The sequence below is a fragment of the Bos indicus genome, chromosome 22 (assembly GCF_029378745.1).
Source record: "Bos indicus isolate NIAB-ARS_2022 breed Sahiwal x Tharparkar chromosome 22, NIAB-ARS_B.indTharparkar_mat_pri_1.0, whole genome shotgun sequence".
In the NCBI taxonomy this organism is placed as follows: Eukaryota; Metazoa; Chordata; class Mammalia; order Artiodactyla; family Bovidae; genus Bos; species Bos indicus.
Window position 1 is genome coordinate 1,428,627 of NC_091781.1, and position 22,766 is coordinate 1,451,392.

At 38.3% G+C, this 22,766-nt stretch overlaps 1 protein-coding gene and 1 long non-coding RNA gene across 8 annotated transcripts in view; one reads left to right on the top strand and one right to left on the bottom strand.

Annotated features, from left to right (window-relative positions):
• NEK10 (NIMA related kinase 10) overlaps window positions 1-22,766 on the bottom strand; it is a 263,826-nt gene that overhangs the window by 13,121 nt on the left and 227,939 nt on the right. For all 5 annotated transcript variants that reach the window (XM_070777294.1, XM_070777296.1, XM_070777293.1 and 2 more), the window contains one exon: window positions 419-527. In XM_070777294.1, coding sequence (XP_070633395.1) covers window positions 419-527 — 109 coding nt within the window. The remainder of the gene's footprint in view (window positions 1-418; window positions 528-22,766) is intronic.
• LOC139178714 (uncharacterized) overlaps window positions 3,490-22,766 on the top strand; it is a 36,815-nt gene continuing 17,538 nt past the window's right edge. Inside the window, exon 1 of one of the 3 annotated variants that reach the window (XR_011563195.1) lies at window positions 3,490-3,597. This is a non-coding gene — a long non-coding RNA (uncharacterized lncRNA). Of the gene's footprint in view, window positions 3,598-21,309; window positions 21,398-22,766 lie in introns of those variants that run through there. The other 2 variants (XR_011563193.1, XR_011563194.1) reach the window with 2 other exon arrangements.

The following is a 22,766-nucleotide window of genomic DNA, read 5'->3' on the forward strand; positions in this document are numbered from 1 at the left end:
CCCTACGTGAAATTTTTACACACACACATACACACAAATCAAATACATATGATTTGGATTCTTCAGATGAGTTTCAAATTTTCTGTTTTATTCAAATTCTTTATATCTGCTTTTTATGTCCCTGGATGCTTTGGGCATTTGATTTCCCATCATCAGATACAAAGAAATTCAATTTACCCACACAGATTCTGTTCGCTTATGGTATTAATAAATGATGGAGGAAGCTGTCACAAGTGGGTAAAATAACTCTGAGGGAATTTCTAGATTCCTACTGTATGTCCCTTCCAACTATCACTGCAGATAATCAAAATAAGCTCTCTTTTCATTGTAAGTTGAAGATAACCTTGTAAGGATAGCTATTGATCCAAATAACCTATTCCTTCATGAAAGCCAGATTTCCTGTGTTGAAGACTGTTACCTGTTGGGTCATTTGAGGACAGGCTCTTTCCACCCAATGAATGATGCAATAAGTGGTAATCTGCTGTGAAAAAGTTGGGTTCAATTGGTTCTGGAGATCCTTGAGATAACTGAAATAGAAAAGGCAAAATTACCTCTTTTTTCACATTCAGAGTCACATGACATGAAACCTCTGTATGTGTCTCTGCTCAGAAAAGTTAGTGCTCTTCAGCTGTCAATCCCTGTCTACAGATAAAGACCCACCTTCTTCCTTTCAAAATAACTTATAAATTAGGGGCAGGCAAATTACAGTGAAAGCAAGCAGACAATTCCTGGTAACGTGAAAAAAAATACTCTATAGCTTTATGAGAACAAAATAAAAATATAGAAAAATAATGGCATGGGCCTGGGGTATCAGAATGTTATTTTTATCAGGCATAGGAGGAAAAAGCTACAATCATTTGACAAAACATTATTTTTAGCTCAAATCATCCCTTTTTATGTATATGCTTTGAATAATGCCTTTGTGTTTGATCAAAGCAAACATGTTTCTTAACACATTTTCCTAAATTACCATTAATTTTCATCTCCAAACATTAATTCCCAACACTGTAAAGGGAAAAGCAATTCACTAAATGTCAGAACTTACTGTTCCAATTATTTAATACCCTTTTGTAAAGCTGAACTTGTTAAATGGAACTTTCAAAATCATTTCACCTTTAATTCCAACCAGCACTTGAGCTGGCCAACTTTTTGTGCCTATGTAAAACAACATATTTTCAACATGTTGATTCATATTAATAAACCAGAAACAAAAGGCACAATTTAGACTATGCAATAGTATTTACCTTGTATTCACAAACTCTCTCCATGAATTAAAATATATCACTGTTCAATCACTTGAAAAAATCTTTTGGCAGTTCACAAATAGGTTCACTCTTGAGCCAACAATCCCAGTCTTGGCTATACTCATGTGAGAGAAATGAGTACTTCTGTTCATCAAAAGACATGTACAAGAATGTTCATAGCATATTTATTCATAATAATAAAAAACTGGAAAAACCTCAATGTCCATGGACAGAGGACAGATAAATATATTGTGGTGTGCTTATCCAATGGAATTTTGTCAAACATGAAAAAGAATATGCTATGAATATGCACAGCAAGATGGATAAGTGTTGAGAAAATAAGCCAGACACAAAAGGATATACAGTGTATATCTTCACTTACACATATTTGCACAGCCAAAACATCTAACCAATGGTGACAGAGATCAGGACAATGAGTACCTTGTAGCAGGTGGGGTTTGACTGGGAAAGGTGGGCAGGAGCCTTCTTCTCGACTGGAAATGTGCTATGTATTAATGCGGTTGGTTGTCACGTGGGTGAGTATATAGGTAAAAGTTCATGGAGCTGTATATGTACTTCACTGTATACATTTTGCATTTTATTGTGGTGGTGGTGCTGTTGTTCAGTCGCTGAGTCATGTCTGACTCTTTGTGACTTCGTGGACTATAGCGAGCCAGGCTCCTCTGTCCTCCACTATTTCTGAGTTTGCTCAGATTCATGTCCATTGAGCCAATGATGTTATATTACCATCTCACCCTCTGCCAAACCCTTCTCCTTTTGCCTTCAATGTTTCCCAGCATCAGGGTCTTTTCAAATGAGTTGGCTCTTCGCATCAGGTGATCAAAGTATTGGAGATTCAGCTTCAGCAACAGCCCTTCCAATGCATATTCAAGATTGGATTTCCTTTAGGATTGACTGGTTTGATCTCCCTGAAGTCCAAGAGACTCTCAAGAGTCCCTTGCATTTTATATCTTAATATAAACATGCTGTATTAACAACTGATAATGATTCCATTAATGTGCATTGGATATTTATAAATACAAATCATTTTTGAGTTTTCCAGTTTCTATATTGACAATAAATGCTACATTTTAGAAAAACATGTGAATCATCCTTTTTCAATCTTAGAAATTTATTTTCCCTACTTTAGTGACAACTGATAAAATTAATAACTACCTGTTATAACAGTGTAATGAAGGAAGATTTGATGGTTACTCACTTAATAAATGTCTCATCAGTGCTGTTAGGAGGCAATGTAGATAGTCTTAAGCATTCTGTAGTTCTTTTATTCAAGCTAGTAGATTACTTCAACTGAACTTCTTAATATGCCTTGTAATGCTGAAAATGCAGAGAAGGCACCCCACTCCAGTACTCTTGCCTGGAAAATCCCATGGATGGAGGAGCCTGGTAGGCTGCAGTCCATGGGGTCACTAGGAGTCGGACACGACTGAAGCGACTTAGCAGCAGCAGCAGCAATGCTGAAAATGATTTCCTGGTATTATCTTCCAAGTGACTTCAGATGGAATTGTTTTCCATATGGCTGAGCATAGAAGTAATTTGGCTGCCTGGAATTTTCATCCCAAATATTTCTTAGAAAGCTTATTTAAAGTCTACTTAATTATTAAGTAAATACCTTGGAATCCTAAAGATTTCACAGGAGGAAGATGCTTAAAGCTGCACAGTAGTATATGTGAATTGTGGCCTGTAGAGGTCGAGAGTCATTTTAAGATGACTGGACATGTCTTTATCATTGATTTAAACCTTGAAGAAAGCATTTCAGGTTTCCAGTGCCTGTGTCACACTAACTGTCTCCTTCAGCCTAAGAACTGTGAATTCTCAAAAGGATGGGCCCATGGAAGAAGCCAAGGACTAAAATTCCTTAGGCTTGTGTTTGAGCCCCAGATACATTTATTTTTATTCTAGAAACTTTCCAGAACTTCTTTTTGCAGTTTACTATTTTGACATATACTCTTTCAGCAAATCTTTTTTGCCCCTTACTATGTTGTGATGTGAGAAGGTTTTACAAATCAGAGATGTAAACCTTTCAATTCACATACAATATGATCTTCCCAGCTTGTTAGCACCATGCAGGGCAACATAGAGGACACAGAATTCATCTGGCCTTCATGAGACTTGCAACTGAACTGGGAAAACAGACTAATGTACATAAAACAATGGGGCAATGAATTAAATAATGAAGTATGAAATGGGGCGGTGAGACCTAAGTTTACACAAACAAAGATGCCTTGTGAAGACCAGTATGGTTTTCAGAAGATCTGGAGAAGAAACACTAAAGCTGAACCACAAAGGCTGGATTTGGGTTGGATGCAAGGAAACCAAGTGATCATTCCAGGTGAGAGGAACTTGACGGCAAAGGCTGGGCATATTAATGGCAAGTGATAAAGGGTTATGACATTAGGCCATGTTATGGAGGCACTGCTTATTTAAGATGAAGAGAGGAAAATGAGTGCTATTCATTAATTCAGAGATTATTCTTTATTTAATTTTTTTCATTTTTAAACTAAAAAAATGTTTGCTGTGGGTTTGTCATATATAGCTTTTATTATGTTGAGGTATGTTCCTTCTATTCCTGCTTTCTGGGGGGTTTTTATCATAAATGGATGCTGAATTTTGTCAAAGGCTTTCTCTGCATCTATTGAGATAATCATATGGCTTTTATTTTTCCATTTGTTAATGTGGTGTATTACACTGATTGATTAGCGGATATTGAAGAATCCTTGCATCCCTGGGATAAAGCCCATTTGGTCATGATGTTATTGGATTCTGATTGCTAGAATTTTGTTAAGGATTTTTGCATCTATGTTCATCAGTGATATTAGCCTGTAGTTTTCTTTTTTTGTGGGATCTTTGTCAGGTTTTGGTATTAGGGTGATGGTGGCCTCATAGAATGAGTTTGGAAGTTTACCTTCCTCTGCAATTTTCTGGAAGAGTTTGAGTAGGATAGGTGTTAGCTCTTCTCTAAATTTTTGGTAGAATTCATCTGTGAAGCCATCTGGTCCTGGGCTTTTGTTTGCTGGAAGATTTCTGATTACTGTTTCAATTTCCATGTTTGTGGTGGGTCTGTTAAGATTTTCTATTTCTTCCTGATTCAGGTTTGGAAAGTTGTACTGTTCTAAGAATTTGTCCATTTCTTCCAAGTTGTCCATTTTATTGGTATATAATTGCTGATAGTAGTCTCTTATGATCCTTTGAATTTCTGTGTTGTCTGTTGTGATCTGCCGGGAGCCACCACGGGAGATCCCACCCATGACAAAGGTCATGCAGAGAGAACCTGACAGGCAAAGGCAGATCAGGCCTCAAGGGACCCCCTGGATCTGCTCGAGCATCTACCCCAAAACCAGAATCTGTCTGTCTTACTATTTTGTGCCTTTCACCAACTCTTCTGACATTAACAGGAGGCTATCCCCGATCACCTTTCTCCGGAAAAAGTCAACTTAGGGCTTTAGTTAATAAGTCTCCTGGGCATGAAAGGAATATTTCTATTTTAATCCCTCTGTTGGCATTCTAGCTTGCCTGACAGGTTTATCCATACTCTTGCAATTAACACACATGATTGTTCACAACTCCCCAACCTTGAAAGACATGGGAAGCCAAAACATTCTAAAAGTCCTAATGAGCATAGAGTTCTTTAAGGGGTGAAAAATTATTAGAATAGATAGTACTGGTAAAGGGCTTCATTATTGGGCCAATGCTTGCTGCCAAGTGCCCATATCCCTTATCCACTGTGCACCTGGGAGTGCATTGGTTAACACAGTTGGAATGTGAGAAAAACAAGCAGCAGCCTTGGAATTAACCACATCAGACCTTTGATCTAATTGGTTCTTTCTTTGTTGTAACTTACTGCACCTTTGCTCACTGAGAATGTAACTCTGTTTAGTACTTTCTGAGGCTGACATAGATTAGAAATATAAAGAAAAAACACTTCAAGGGAAAATAAGTTTTCTGGTTGAGCAGCCTTTATCAAAAAAGGGTCTAAAATGTCCACAGCCTCCAAGGCCAGAAGATAATGTACACAACATTGTTTATGGGAAAGGTATGCAGAAAAAAATCCTGGTTTTGATAAAGACAAAACAGATGTAATGTTTGGGCTGACTCTGTATGACTTTGCCTCTTTCATTTCCCTTTATGTACAAGTCAGGGTATAAAAGTTCCTTTTGAAAATAAAGTTATGGGCCTCGCTCACCGAAGCTTGGTCTCCCCGTGTTGTTCTTTTTTCCCTTTTCTCTCCTTTTCTCTCCCTGTTCTTCTTTCAGGATGACTCCTTGGAACACAGGAGCTTTATTGGCTTTCTGTGTTAATCAAGGAAGGTCAAGGCTCTGTTCTCTCTGCTTTGCTATCCTTTCGCCTATACCGTCATCCTGAGGGTACCCCTGGATCCTGCTGGGGCTGGACCCTGGCAGTAATCTCTCCATTTTCATTTCTAATATTATTGATTTGATCTTTTTCCCTTTGTTTCTTGATGAGGCTGGCTAATGGTTTGTCTATTTTATTTATCCTCTCAAAGAACCAGCTTTTGGCTTTGTTGATTTTTGCTATGGTCTCTTTTGTTTCTTTTGCATTTATTTCTGCCCTAATTTTTAAGATTTCTTTCCTTCTACTAACCCTGCGGTTCTTCATTTCTTCCTTTTCTAATTGCTTTAGGTGTAGAGTTAGGTTATTTATTTGACTTTTTTCTTGTTTCTTGAGGTATGCTTGTATTGCTATGAACCTTCCCCTTAGCACTGCTTTTACAGTGTCCCACAGGTTTTGGGTTATGTTTTCATTTTCATTCGTTTCTATGCATATTTTGATTTCTTATGCAATTTGTTGGTTATTCAGCAGTGTGTTGTTCAGCCTACATATGTTGGAATTTTTAATAGTTTTTCTCCTGTAATTACGATCTAATCTTACTGTATTGTGGTCAGAAAAGATGCTTGGAATGCTTTCAATTTTTTTGAATTTACCAAGGCTAGATTTATGGCCCAGGATGTGATCTATCCTAGAGAAGGTTCTTGTGTGCGCTTGAGAAAAAGGTGAAATTCATTGTTTGGGGGTGAAATGTCCTATAGATATCAATTAGGTCTAAGTCGTCTATTGTATCATTTAAAGTTTGTGTTTCCTTGTTAATTTTCTGTTTAGTTGATCTATCCATAGGTGTGAGTGGGGTATTAAAGTCTCCCACTATTATTGTGTTATTGTTAATTCCCCCTTCCATACTTGTTGGCATTTGTCATGTTGGGTGCATATATGTTTGTAATTCTTATATCTTCTTCTTGGATTGATCCTTTGATCATTATGTAGTCTTTCTTTGTCTCTTTTCACAGCCTTTGTTTTAAAGTCTATTTTATCTGATATGAGTACTGCTACTCCTGCTTTCTTTTGGTCTCTATTTGTGTGGAATATCTTTTTCCAGCCGTTCACTTTCAGTCTGTATGTGTCCCTTGTTTCAAGGTAGGTCTCTTGTAGACAGCATATATAGGGGTCTTGTTTTTGTATCCATTCAGCCAGTTTTTGTCGTTTGGTTGGGGCATTCAACCCATTTACGTTTAAGGTAATTATTGATAAGTATGATCTCGTTGCCATTTACTTTATTGTTTTGGGTTCGAGTTTATACACCCTTTTTGTGTTTCCTATCTAGAGAAGATCCTTTAGCACTTGTTGGAGAGCTGGTTTGGTGGTGCTGAATTCTCTCAGCTGTTGCTTGTCTGTAAAGCTTTTGATTTCTCCTTCCTATTTGAATGAGATCCTTGCTGGGTACAGTAATCTGGGCTGTAGGTTATTTTCTTTCATCACTTTAAGTATGTCCTGCCATTCCCTCCTGGCTTGAAGAGTTTCTATTGAGAGATCAGCTGTTATCCTTATGGGAATCCCCTTGTGTGTTATTTATTGTTTTTCCCTTGCTGCTTTTAATACTTGTTCTTTGTGTTTGATCTTTGTTAATTTGATTAATATGTGTCTTGGGGTGTTTCGCCTTGGGTTTATCCTGTTTGGGACTCTCTGAGTTTCTTGGACTTGGGTGATCATTTCCTTCCACATTTTAGGGAAGTTTTCAACTATTATCTCCTCAAGTATTTTCTCATGGTCTTTCTTTTTGTCTTCTTCTTCTGGGACTCCTATGATTTGAATGTTGGGGCATTTAACATTGTCGCAGAGGTCTCTGAGATTGAACTCATTTCTTTTACTTCGTTTTTCTTTTTCACTCTCTGTTTCATTTATTTTTACCAATCTATCTTCTACCTCACTTATCCTATCTTCTGCCTCCATTATTCTACTGTTGGTTCCATCCAGAGTGTTTTTGATCTCATTTATTGCTTTATTCATTATATATTGACTCTTTTTTATTTCTTCTAGGTCCTTGTTAAACCTTTCTTGCATCTTCTCAATCCTTGTCTCTAGGCTGTGATTCCATTTTGTTTTCAAGATTTTGGATCATTTTCACTATCATTATTTGAAATTCCTTATCAAGTAGATTCCCTATCTCATCCTCTTTTGTTTGGTTTGGTGTACATTTATCCAGTTCCTTTACCTGCTGGATATTTCTCTGCCTCTTCATCTTGTTTATATTGCTGTATTTGGGGTGGCCTTTCTGTGTTCTGGCAGTTTGTGGAGTTCTCTTTATTGTGGAGTTTCCTTGCTGTCCTCAATGGTGAAAAATTGTAAGCATTTCTCCTAAAGTCAGGAACAAGACAAGGGTGCCCACTCTCACCACTACTATTCTACATAGTTTTGGAAGTTTGGGCCACAGCAATCAGAGCAGAAAAAGAAATAAAAGGAATCTAAATTGGAAAAGAAGAAGTAAAACTCTCACTGTTTGCAGATCGACATGATTCTCTATATAGAAAACCCTAAAGACTCCACCAGAAAATTACTAGAGCTAAACAATGAATATAGTAAATTTCAGGATATAAAATCAACACACAGAAATCCCTTGCATTCCTAGACACTAATAATGAGAAAATAGAAAGAGAAATTAAGGAAATAATTCCATTCACCATTGCAATGAAAAGAATAAAATACTTAGGAATATATCTACCTAAAGAAACAAAAGACCTATATATAGAAAACTATAAAACACTGGTGAAAGAAACCAAAGAGGACACTAATAGATGGAGAAATATACCGTGCTCATGGATCGGAAGAATAAGTATAGTGAAAATGAGTATACTACCCAAAGCAATCTATAGATTCAATGCAATCCCTATCAAGCTACCAACAGTATTTTTCATAGAGCTAGAACAAATAATTTCACAATTTGTATGGAAATACAGAAAACCTAGAGTAGCCAACGCAATCTTGAAAAAGAAGAATGGACCTGGAGGAACCAACCTGCCTGACTTCAGGCTCTACTACAAAGCCACAGTGACCAAGACAGTATGGTGCTGGCACAAAGACAGAAATATAGATCAATGGAACAAAATAGAAAGCCCAAAGATAAATCCACGCACCTATGGACACCTTATCTTTGACAAAGGAGGCAAGAATATACAATGGAGAAAAGACAATCTCTTTAACAAGTGGGGCTGGGAAAACTGGTCAACCACTTGTAAAAGAATGAAACTAGAACACTTTCTAACACCATACACAAAAATAAACTCAAAGTGGATTAAAGACCTAAACGTAAGACCAGAAACTATAAAACTCCTAGAGGAGAACATAGGCAAAACACTCTCCGACATAAATCACAGCAGGATCCTCTATGACCCACCTCCCAGGATATTGGAAATAAAAGCAAAAATAAACAAATGGGACCTAATTAAAATTAAAAGCTTCTGCACAACAAAGGAAATTCTAAGCAAGGTGAAAAGACAGCCTTCAGAATGGGAGAAAATAACAGCAAATGAAGCAACTGATGAAGAATTAATCTCAAAATTATACGAGCAATTCCTGGAGCTCAATTCCAGAAAAATAAATGATGCAATCAAAAAATGGGCCAAAGAACTAAACAGACATTTCTCCAAAGAAGACATACACATGGCTAACAAGCACATGAAAAGATGCTCAACATCACTCATTATCAAAGAAATGCAAATCAAAACCACAATGAGGTACCATTTCATGCCAGCCAGAATGGCTGCTGTCCAAAAGTCTACAAGCAATAAATGGTGGAGAGGGTGTGGAGAAAAGGGAACCCTCTTACACTGTTGGTGGGAATGCAAACTAGTACAGCCACTATGGAGAACAGTGTGGAGATTCTTTAAAAAACTGGAAATAGGACTGCCATACGACCCAGCAATCCCACTGCTGGGCATACACACCAAGGAAACCAGAATTGAAAGAGACATGTGTACCCCAATGTTCATCGCAGCGCTGTTTATAATAGCCAGGACATGGAAGCAACCTAGATGTCCATCAGCAGATGAATGGATAAGAAAGCTGTGGTACATATACACAATGGAGTATTACTCTGACATTAAAAAGCATACATTTGAATCAGTTCTAATGAGGTGGATGAGACTGAAGCCTATTATACAGAGAGAAGTAAGCCAGAAAGAAAAACACCAATACAGTATACTAACGCATATATATGGAATTTAGAAAGATGGTAAAGATAACCCTGTATGTGAGACAGCAAAAAAGACACAGATGTATAGAACAGTCTTTTGGACTCTGTGGGAGATGGCAAGGGTGGGATGATTTGGGAGAACGGCTTTGAAACATGTATATTATCATATGTGAAACGAATCGCCAATCCAGGTTAGATGCATGATACAGGATGCTCGGGGCTGGTGCACTGGGGTGACCCAGAGGGATGGTTTGGGGAGGGAGGTGGGAGGGGCGTTCAGGATGAGGAACACATGTGCACCCATGGTGGATTCATGTTGATGGATGGCAAAACCAATACAATATCGTAAAGTAATTAGCCTCCAATTAAAATAAATAAATTTATATTAAAACAGAATTAGACATCACATGCAAAAAAAATTAAAAATAAAAATAAATAAGTAAAATAACTAAAATTAAAAAAAAAACAACTTTTTTTGGCTGGGCTGCACAGCATGCAAAATTTTAGTTTCCCAACCAGGAATAAAACCCATGCCTCTTGCATTGAAAGCACTGAGTCTTAACCACTGGACAGCCAGGAAAGTCCTCAGGGAGTAATGGTTTTTTAAATCAGCTATTATGTGCCACACACAGATCCAAACAATGAAAACAATCAATACTGGCTAAATATTGTATTCTTGGAGCTTACTGACTCATTAGGGAGAATTATGACTGTGAAATATATATTTACAAATGTATATTTGTAAAATTGCAAATGTGCCAAACACATTGAAGACCAGGCCTCTGGTTCTAAGAGGTAACAGAGTTTAACTTAGGGAAGACTTACCTGAAAAAATGGCACTTGTGTTGAGAGCTGAAATAAAGAGTAGGAGTGAATAAAAGATGGAGTGGGAAGAACATTACAGGCAGAAGAAAAAGTGTGTAGAGACTTGGGAGGAAGCAGCATGGTAGCTTGGCACTGTGGCCAGTGTACAGACAGCAAAGGGCAAGAGTGGTATGAGGTGAGGGTGGAGGGAGAGGCAAGGCTTGGACCAGACAGGACTATGAACACCATTGGTAAGGATTTTGACATTTTTTACTAAAAGCCCCTTGGACAATTTCTGGTCAGATTTCTATTTTGAAAAGATCACTCGGAATGCAATATATATAATAGCTTGAGTAGGGCTGGGAACTCAGGGTGAACACAGGCAGGTCAGGAGGAGGCTCCTGCAAACAACGGAGCCCTGGGTTGGACCCAGAGTTAGACAGTGAAGCAGGAAACTGGAAACAGGTGTTTAGAAATACTGGCAAGTCTGGCAAAATGGACTGGAGAACAAGTTAATCAGCAAGGAAATGTAACTCTGCTGCTGCTGCTGCTGCTAAGTCACTTCAGTCGTGTCTGACTCTGTGCGACCCCATAGACGGCAGCTGACCAGGCTCCCCCATCCCTGGGATTCCCTAGGCAAGAATACTGGAGTGGGTTGCCATTTCCTTCTCCAATGCATGAAAGTGAAAAGTGAAAGTGAAGTCGCTCAGCCGTGTCCAACTCCTGGTAGGAGGAGCCTCCTACCAGGCTCCTCCGTCCATGGGATTTTCCAGGCAAGAGTACTGGAGTGGGGTGCCATTGCCTTCTCCAAGTGTGACTCTAGTGTAAGAGATATAAAGCTTGGATAAAGTGGAAACCAAGAGGAGGAGGAAGACCAAGTATTCCTACTTAATCACACCACCACCACCTGCGGCCACTGATTCAGTACTTACTACATTCTAGATATAGTCAATATTCTATTTGGTTCCTACAACTACCCTGTAACTTATGCATTATCCCCATTTCACGGATGAGGAATTTGAGAAGTAATTTGCTCAAAGAACATAGGTAGTAACTGGCAGAACCAGGGCTAGAACCCAGGTGGTATCACCAAAGGCCAAGAAAAACCACCTATACTATGAAGATTCCCCAGGTGTTAATGATTTAGGAGATGCAAGATATAAGGTGGAACAGTTGAGAGTGACCCAAGGTTTAGAGATGGAGCAGAAGGAAAACAGATGCTTCCAGTAATATTTGATGTGGACAAAAGAAGGAAGAAGGTGGTGAGATCAATTCTGAACACACTAAATGGCAAAGTGAATGCTCACACAGTAGGTAGAAATATGTGTGATACAACAGAACCTTCAAACTAATGGCCTCTTGGGCTGGCTGAGGCTGTGAAGTAGCTCAGACCAGCACTGGATGGGGCCTCTCTAAACTTATGAATATTTAGCTGACAGGTGTACCTCCCATCTTTGGCATGTATTTGGAAGAATGCATGAGAAACCTCCTTATGAACTGACAAAATTTGATGTCTATCTGACATCCAATCAAGGTGGCAGAATAGGAAGTGGATCTCATTTCTTCCTACAAATATATCAAAAATATATCTACGTGTGGCACAACTCTCAAAAAATACCTACTGAACACTGACAGAAGGTCTCAGAGAGCCAAAATTGTAAGAAATACCACCACATGACCAACTAAGATGAAAGAAAATAATTAAGGAAGTGGCACGGGATCTGCACAACTGGGACAGAGCTGTGAAACAGGAAAGGTTCCCTCACCCTGGAAAACCCCTTTACAGTAGGTAAAGTTTCCCTCACCAGGGGAAACCCCTTTACCTGGTTCCTGACTTCAATGGATTGGTACCTATGGATCTGCACCGGTGGCTTTGTGAATGTAGTATCTGAGAGACACCAAGGCCAAATGTCTGCATTCCCACAGTTGAGGTGGGATGAGGGCAGTGCCAACAATATTGTTCTTTGTGAGCCCACACAACAGGTGACAGTTGACACCACCAACCACACACCTGGATAGACATCTCCTGCTGAAGAATACTCAGTAATTCCTCTCCAAGTATGAGGGCTCCAATCTCACCTACCTCATACTGCAGCTCAGATACGAATCTGGGGCTTTTGCTCCAAACACTAAGAGTAGACCCTGTCCCTTACAGGGCAGTTACAATGAAAGAGCAAAGATGAGGCCCTGCTTACTATCCAGTGCAGGCTACAGTCATCACAACACCAGTCTCACTGCCTACCAAAAGGGTAATGGCCAGCACATACTGAGGAAAGAGGTGGCAGGCACCCATACTAAAGACAGCCTTTGCACCAAAAGTATTAAACCCATGCAGGCTACACAGGAACTCTCCCACATAAAAATAGCCCTCCAAGACCACAGTATATAACTGTTTCTCATAAACTCATAGAGTCAGAGGAATACAAGTAAATGAAGAAGCAGAAAAACCACTCCCAAGTAAATGATCAAGAGAGTTCACCTGGAAGAACAAACAATGAAACAGACCTCTTCATTCTAATAGACTGAGTTCAAAAAAGAGGTAATAAAAATACTGAAGGGATGAATAAAACCTATCAGTAGAAATGCAGGTTACTATAAAAAGAAACTATAAACTATGAACAGAAACCAAGGAAAATTAGGAAATAGTTTGCTGAAATGAAAGCTGAACTAAAGGTAATAAATGGAAAATTGAATAATACAGAACATGTAAGTGATCTGGAAGATAGAATAATGGAAATCACCCAATCAGAATATCAGAAAGAAAGATGAAAAAAAATGAAAGCAACATACAAGAACTTTGGAATAATATAAAGTGTGCCAATTATGCATAATAGGTATTTCAGAAGAAGAAAGAAAAACAGGGAGATAAAATACATTTGAAGGATTATGGCTGAAAACTTCCCAAGCTAAAGAAGGAATCAGATATCTAGGTACAGGAAACATAGAGAGTCCCAGACAGGTGAACCCAAACAGATCTATAATTAAAATAGCAAAAGTTAAGGAGAGGATTTTAAAGGCACCAAGAAAAAAAACAAAGAGTTAACTACAAGTAAACCCCCATAAGACTCTCAGCTGATTTCTCCACAGAAATGTTACAGGCTAGGAGTGGCAAGATATAGTCAAAGTCCTGAAAGGGAAAAATCTGCAACCTAGGATATTCTACCTAGCAAGATTATAATTTAGAATAGAGGTAGGGAAAAAGAATTTCTCAGACAAGCAAAAGCTAAAAGAATACAGCAATACTAAACTTATTCTAAAAGAAATTTTTAAAAGTCAAAAGAACCAATAATCTATAGGAAATAGAAAAATTACAATCTGACATATAAATAAGTCAGTATACAAACTTAAAAAAATAGAAAATAATTTGTGAAAGTGATAATATCTAAAATGAACAGCAAAAGGATATACATGATGTAAAAGAGGACATCAAAATCATAAAATGTGGAGGAGGAGAGTAAGAAAAATGTATATATTTTTTAAAAGAATGTGTTTGAGTCTATATGACTATCAGTTTAAAGCAAGTAGATATAGGAATGGGTTAGCATACTTGAAAAACAGGGTAATCACAAATGAAAAAAATACAATAGATTCATAAAAACCAAAAAGAAAGGAACTCAAGCATAATACAAAAGAAAACCATCAAACCACAGAAGAAAAGGAAGGGAACAAAAAAGAAATGTAAAGTCAACTGGAAAACAAGGAATAAAATGGCTATAAATTACATCCAAAAAACCCAGAGTACACATTCTTTTCAAAGGCACATGAGACATTCTCTAGGGTTGGCCACATACGAGGATACAAAACAAGCCTCAAGACAAATTTAAGAGGATGGAAATTATTTCAAGCATCTTTCCTGACCATGATGGCATGAAACTAGAACTCAACCACAAAAAGAGGAATAAGAAAAAATGATTCAGTTCAGTTCAGTCACTCAGTCATGTCCTACTCTTTGCGACCCCATGAATCGCAGCACGCCAGGCCTCCCTGTCCATCAGCAGCTCCCGGAGTTCACTCAGACTCACATCCATCAAGTCAGTGATGCCATCCAGCCATCTCATCCTCTGTCGGACCCTTCTCCTCCTGCTCCCAATCCCTCCCAGCATTAGAGTCTTTTCCAATGAGTCAACTCTTCGCATGAGGTGGCCAAAGTACTGGAGTTTCAGCTTCAGCGTCATTCCCTCCAAAGAAATCCCAGGGCTGATCTCCTTCAGAATGGACTGGTTGGATCTCCTTGCAGTCCAAGAGACTCTCAAGAGTCTTCTCCAACACCACAGTTCAAAAGCATCAATTCTTCGGCACTCAGTTTTCTTCACAGCCCAACTCTCACATCCATACATGACCACTGGAAAAACCATAGCCTTGACTAGACGGACCTTTGTTGGCAAAGTAATGTCTCTGCTTTTGAATATGCTATCTAGGTTGGTCATAACTTTTCTTCCAAGGAGTAAGCGTCTTTTAATTTCACGGCTGCAGTCACCATCTGCAGTGACTCTTTGTGACCCCCTGGACTATACAGTCCATGGAATTCTTCAGGCTAGAATATTGGAGTGGGTAACCTTTCCCTTCTCCAGGGGATCTTCCTAACCCAGGGATCAAACCCAGGTCTTTCGCATTGCAGGCAGATTCTTTACCAGCTAAGCCACAAGAGAAGCCCCGAAAAAATGACTACAAGTAGACTAACAACATACTACTAAAAAAATCAATGGGTCAATGATGAAATCAAAGAGGAAATTTATAAAAACCTTGAGACAAATGATAATGAAAACACAACCATAGAAAAATCTATGGGATGCAGCGAAAGTAGACCTTAGAGGGAAGTCCATAGCCATACAAGCCTTCCTCAAAGAACAAGAAAAATCTTGAATAAATAACCTAAACCACCACCTAAAAGAATTAGAAAAAGAAGAAAAAATAAAACCTAAAGCAGCAGATGGAAGGAAATAATAATAATCAGAGAGGGAATAAGTCAAATAGAAACTTGAGTAGGAAAAAAAAAAAATCAGTACAACAGAGAGCTAGTTATTTGAAAGGGTAAACAAAACTACCAAACCTCAGACCAGGCTCACTAAGAAGAAAAGAAAGAGGATCCAAGTAAACAAGGTAAGAAATGAAAGTGAAGAAATAATAACTGATACCACAGAAATACAAAAAACGTAAGAGAATACTGTTGTGAGGGTAACAGGCAGGAAGGCCAGGGGTCTCCAAACAGAGGAAACAGGCTGCAAGTGTCAAGACATTTTTTATCTCTCTCTTAAGTGGCAGGAGGAAGCAAACTACATGTATTAGATTTTTCCCCCTTCTCTATACAAACTTTATAAGAGGTTTCTTTTAAAATTCTGTATTGCCATAATGACACCTGGTTTCAACTGAACTTTTCTCGAACCTTGAGCTAACCAATGCATTTTTCTTATGGAAAAGCTTTTCTTAAGTTATGTTAATGAACTATACATATACCCTAGACTCTGTCTTCAAGTTGCTTCTGCCTAAGACTCAGAACTGACTTGACAAACCAGTATATTTTACTCATGCAAATGTTCTCTTAAACTATGTTAATGAGACTATGTATTTGCTTGGAAACCTGCTTTTCTTCAAGATTCATGTCAATTGTTTTATGGCCCAGGACAACTCACCTTATGCCAATGTTATCCCAAAATGCATGTTGCAAGTGAAAGGCCTGGTGCCAGTCTCTGAGTTTTGAGACATTGCCTTTCTCCAGCTAGCAGCCTGCTAGTTGCTATATCGGAGAAAGCAATGGCACCCCACTCCAATACTGTTGCCTGGAGAATCCCATGGATGGAGGAGCCTGGTGGGCTGCAGTCCATGGGGTCGCTAAGAGTCAGACACGACTGAGCGACTTCACTTTCACCTTTCACTTTCATGCATTGGAGAAGGAAATGGCAACCTACTCCAGTGTTCTTGCCTGGAGAATCCCAGGGACAGGGGAGCCTGGTGGGCTGCCATCTATGGGGTCACACAGAGTTGGACACAACTGAAGCGACTTAGCAGTAGCAGTAGCTATATAACATCCAGCTAAAGATTAACAAGGGGGGCACTCTTTCTGCCCCCTTCTGATGTCTATGTCAGAAGCTTTGTCTATACACTTTAATAAAACTTTATCACACAAAAGCTCTGAGCAATCAAGTCTCGTTACTGGCCCCAGATTGAATTCCTCTCCTCCACAGGCCAAGAATCCTGGCATCTTTCACGGCTCAGCAACAACCTTTCACTATGAACAACTATATGCCAACAAACTGGACAACCGAGAAGAAATGGACAAGTTTCTAGGAACATACAGTCCACCAAAACTGAATAAAGAAGAAATAGATAATTTGGACAGAACAATCACTAGAAGTGAAACAGAATCTGTAAAACAAACAAACAACTTGCTGCAAGCAAAATTTCAGGCTTCACTGAGGAATTCTACCAAACATACAAAGAAGAATTTATATTAAAACTTTTCAAACTTTACCAAAAGACTAAAGAGGCAGGAACACTCCAAAGTCATTATTTGAAGCCACCATCACCCTGATATCAAAATCAAACAAAGATACTACGGACAAAGAAAATTACAGGCCAATAATTTTGATGGATATAAATATAAAAATTATCAATAAAATATTATCCAACTGAATACAATAACACACATAGAGAAGATCATAAACCACAACCAAGTGGGATTCATCCCAGGGTCACAAGGATGTTTCGATACATGCAGATTAATCAATATGATATGCTACACCAATAAAAGAAAAGACAAACATGCAAAGAAAGTATTTTATAAAATTCAACACATATTCATGATATAAACTATCACCAAAGTGCATATAGAGAGAACATATCTCAACATAATAAAAGATATTTGACAAATCCATAGCAAACATAATACTCAGTGGTGAAAAGCTGAAAACATTCCTGCTAAAACCTGGAACAAGATAAAAATGCTCTCTATCACCACTCCTCTTCAACACAGTGTTGTAAGTTCAAGGCACAGCAATCAGACAAAAGAAATAAAAGGTATCCAAATTGGAAGGGAAGAGGTAATTTCATCATTTTATACAGATGGTAAAGATTCTGCACAAAAGACTTCACACATAAACTAGTAGAACTTATCAATGAATATAAAGACTCCAAACAAAATCTACTAGAACGTATCAATGAATTCAGCAAGGTAGCAGAATGCAAGATTAACATATCAGTTGCATTTCTTTACACTATGATGAAATATCAGAAAGAGAAAGTTAAAAAAAAAATTCATCAGAAAAATACCTAGGCATAAACCCACAAAGGAGGTGAAAGGCTTATACACTGAGAACAATAAAACATTCATAAAGGAAGCAGAAGATGATCCAAAGAAATGGAAAAATATTTAATGCTCTTGAACTGGAAGAATTACTATTGTTAAAATGGACCATACTACCCCAAACAATCTACAGATGTAATGTTATCCCTATCAAATTACCCATGACATGATTTGTTCTATAAAACTAGAACAAATAATCATAAAATTTATATGGAATCATAAATGACCCGGAATTGCCAACAATCTTGAGGAAAAAGGACAAAGCAGGAAGCATAAGCCTCCAAGACTTCACACAATATTACAAGTCTATAGTAATCAAAACAGCATGGTATTGGCACAGAAACAGATATATGTATCAATGGAACAGAATACAGAGCCCAGAAATAAACCTATACACCTACAGTCAATTAATCTTTGACAAAAGAGGTAAGAATATAAAACGGGAAAAAGTTCTTCAGCAAATGATGCTGGGAAAGTTGGAAAGCTGCATGTAAATCAATGAAGTTAGAGCACACTCTCACACCATACACAAAAAAACTCAAAATGATTTAAACACTTAAATGTAAGACGTGATACCATAAAACTCCTAGAAGACGACATAGGCAAAACATTCTCTGACATAAATCATACCAATGTTTCCTTAGGTCAGTCTCCCATGGCAATAGAAATAAAAGCACAGAGAAACAAATCAGACCTAATCAAATACATAAGCTTTTGCACAGCAAGGGAAATCATAAATAAAATGAAAAGATATCCTATGGACTAGGAGAAAATAGTTGCAAACAATGCTGCTGACAAGAAAATAATTTCCAAAATATACAAATAGCTCACACAACTCAGTAAGAAAAAACATACAACTCAGTCAAAAAATAACAGAAGACATAAATTGACATTTCTCCAAAGAAGACATACAGATGGCCAATAGGCACATGAAAGGATGCTCAACATTGCTACTTATCAGAGATGTGTAAGTCAAAACTACAATGAGATAACACCTCACATGGGTCAGAATAGCCATCATTAAAATTATACAAGCAATAATTGCTGGAGAGGGTGTGGAGAAAAGAGAATGCTTTTAGACTGTTGGTGGGAATGTAAGTTGGTGCACACTATGAAGAATAATATAGAGCTTCCTCAAAACACTAAAACTAGAGTTGCCATACGATCCAGCAATCCCTGTCCTGGGCACATATCTGGAGAAAACCATAATTCAAAGAGGTGATGTGCCCAAAGTTCACAGCAGCACTATTTACAATAACTAAAACACAGAAGCAACCTAAGTGTCCATCAACAAATGAATGGATAGAAAAGATGTGGTAACATAAATACATAGTGAAATAGTACTCAGCTATATAAGAGAATGAAATAGTGCCATTTGAACCAACATGGATGAACCTAGAGATTGTCATCTAAATGAAGTCAGTCAGAAAAAGAAAGACAAATTCACATGATATCACTTACATGCGGAATACAAAATATGACACAAACAGACCCAGAGACTCAGAGAACAGACTTGTGGTTGCCAAGGGGGAGTGGGGTGAGTGATTGTGGTGTTGGAGAAGACTCTTGAGAGTCCCTTGGACTGCAAGCAGATCCAACCAGTCCATCCTAAAGGAAATTAGTCCTGAATATTCATTGGAAGGACTGATGTTGAAGCTGAAACTCCAATACTTCAGCCACCAGATGCGAACAACTAACTCATTTGAAAAGACCCTGATGCTGGGCAAGATTGAAGGCAGGAGGAGAAGGGGATGACAAAGGATGAGATGGTTGTATGGCATCACAGACTCAAGACATGAGTTTGAGTAAACTCCAGGAGTTGGTGATAGACAGGGAGACCTGGTGTGCTGCAGTCCATGCGGTCTTAAAGAGTTGGACACGACTGAGTGACTGAACTGAACTGAACTGAACTGTAGCACTTTATTGGTCATTTGAGAATATAGTACTTTTTAGGCAAAAACTAAATAAAAGAAAATTTGTAGGAGAAACTACAAATGTAACCCTCACTACATTCTCTAAATTATACCTTCTTTTCCATATCATAGGGCTTCCCTGGTGTCTCAGATGGTAAAGAGTCTGCCCACAATGTGAGAAAACCAGGTTTGATTCCTGGGTAAGGAAGATCCCCTGGAGAAGGAAATGGCAACCCACTCCAGTATTCTTGTCTGGAAAATCTCATGGATGGGGGAGGCTGTCAGGCTATGTTCCATGGGGTTGCAAAGAGCTGGACACAATTCAGTGAGTAACACTTTTCCATATCATAAAATAAGGTTATCTTTGCTGTAGAACAACTACATAAACAGTTTGGAACCTAATCAACTGAGATAGTACTTTGAAGAAAATTAAGCCTAAATAATTGAAATTATTAACAGGTACCAGAAGTGAGAAATGTTTTGATGTCTTTTATCACCCTTCTCTTGTCAATCATCTTATCTTTATGTTTTTCTTGTCCTCTTTGACTGAATTACATAACATTTTAAGACATAAAATGTTGCCTGATTTTTCATTTTTTTAATGAAAAAATTTTCATTTTATAGTGTAGCTTAACCTACAGCTCTTTTCTATTGGTATTTATTAGACTTTATAGGTCACTTTGTTAACAGAAAGGTCCAGTATTTATGCTCTCTATTTTCTTAGGCTTAAGTCTGAGAGGTTGATCAGATGCAGATTCAAGTGTTTAGCATGTACACTTCACAGGAGTGCCACATCCATCCATCAGGAGGCATACACTGTCTGGTTGCTCCTTTTTTTGTGATACCAGCAGCCAGTAGTGATCATGTCAGATCCATTATTTCATTCAGGGACTGCAAAATGATAATTCTTTTTATTCCTTCAGTATGTATTAGTTGAAGTTCTTTGATAATGAGGAAACTCCCCCTCATCAATTTAGTTACCCGGAGAAAGAATTCATAAGGGAAAGGCAGAATAAATGTTTTATTCTTTTCTCTTTTAAAAAATTTTAAAAATAATGAGTTGGTCACTTAGCATCTTCCAAAGGTAATTAATGAGGGATTTTTTTTTCACTGTTGTGATCTCTTGGATTTAAACATTAATGCTTTCAATTAATTGTGGTGACTGATGCTGACTGATGCTTTAATTATCTAATAGTCTGTGGGGGGCCTCTTTAAAGTTGGCTCCTGAGTCCTGTTGACACACCTGCAGTTGCCCTGACAGCATGCTTCTATTTAATCTGTAAACAGAGTAAAGATACTCCAACATGATCATGTTCAGTTCCTGCCCTGCCGCTGCAACGGGCTGTATTTCCAAAGCCATGGGTGCAAAGGGAGCACACTGCTGCTTGCTTTATTTCTAGATCATTTTAGTGAAATTTAGGAAATATGTTTCTTTTTAAAAAAGATAAGATCTGTCATGAATTAATACTGATTCATATTGATACTTCTAGTTTGAATTAGTATTTTCTGTTTTGTCTCTGTTACTCGTTTCTCCCATGTTGAAAACCCTAGTTCTCAAAGACAGTTGCTTAGGTGCTTTACTCACCCTGCAATCCCAGCCATGATTGAGCAGACTGGACTGAAGACACTTCAGGTGAGTCATAATCGGAGAGCTTAATTTCTTGGAAAAGGGCTCTGCCATGTTTTGATTCCTCTGTACATCCTGCTGGGTCTCAGGCTACTCATAAGTCAGGCGCAATCATCCCATAATGACTCCTTTAAACTTAATTGGGACATGGAGTCCCTGGATTTTAGAATAAGCTTGAGAGGGGAGGGTAGAAATCATACTGACTTTGCATGCTGTCACCACTGGCGTGGACGATCCTCTATGATTGTACAGGGGATGAAAAAGCTATTTCTGAACAAAAATGGTCACTAACTAAAGATTACACCAGAAAGGGGGAAAAACATGTCACAAACTTCCCTTGTTTAGATTGAGATTGGAGGCAGGAGGGCTTTCTTTTTCAAGGAGAAATATACAAATATATTATATCAATATTTATATTATCAGTAAAGAACAGAACCACAGTATAGGATATGTTACACAGAATATGTGTATCAATCTAGAATTTATTCTCTATTCAGCAATTATCCATTAATATCTACCAGGCACTGTGTACGACTCTGGGGAGTCAAAGATTACCAAATTTACTCACTGCCTTTGGGTAAACAGAAAAGGCAAGCAGTTAGAATAATAAGCTATTTAAAACACAATGATATGAGTGAAAAGGTGATTGAAGCATAGAGAAAAGGGGGATTAATTCTAGACAGGAAAAGTTAAGAAAGGTGTTAATAGAGAATTCGGTTAATATTCCAGGCGTAGGATTTCTTTACCTCATGGGAGGTGAGGCCTGATGGCAGGGTATGAACCACCATAAGGGTAAGGACCACCACACACATAGTATCAGATGAGGAGGGCACAGCCCTCTTCATAGGATAATTTAATCTGCATCTTAACAAAGTTGAAAGCAATGAATCTATGCCCCGCTCTGGTTTACTCATGCCCCAGAACAGGAACAGAAGGTGGCAACCTGTGACAGCAAAGAGGAGGCAGACAAGGTGGGGGTGGGGGCATAACAAAAGAAAAGGAGAAAAAAGAAAGACGCCAAGGAAAGGATGCAAAACTGAAAACCCAAGTCACAAAGAAGCAATGATTTATTCTAAGGACAGGCCTGCTGGGATCACAGAGCAGGGACAGGTCGCAGCACCTTCAAGCCTCATTTCATGGCAGGCATATTCCTCTCATGAAGCTAGGATCTCAAAGTGAATGCATGTACAGACTGGATTATTCTGAACATCATTTTAATAAGAAATAAAACTTGGTAAAATGTAATGTTCTATGGGGGATTTGAACTTTTATCTTTTAAAAATCTATCTATTGGGGTCTTCCCTGGTGGTGCAGTGGAATGCAGGGGACACAGGTTTGATCACTGGTCTGGGAAGTTTCCACATGCCATGAAGCA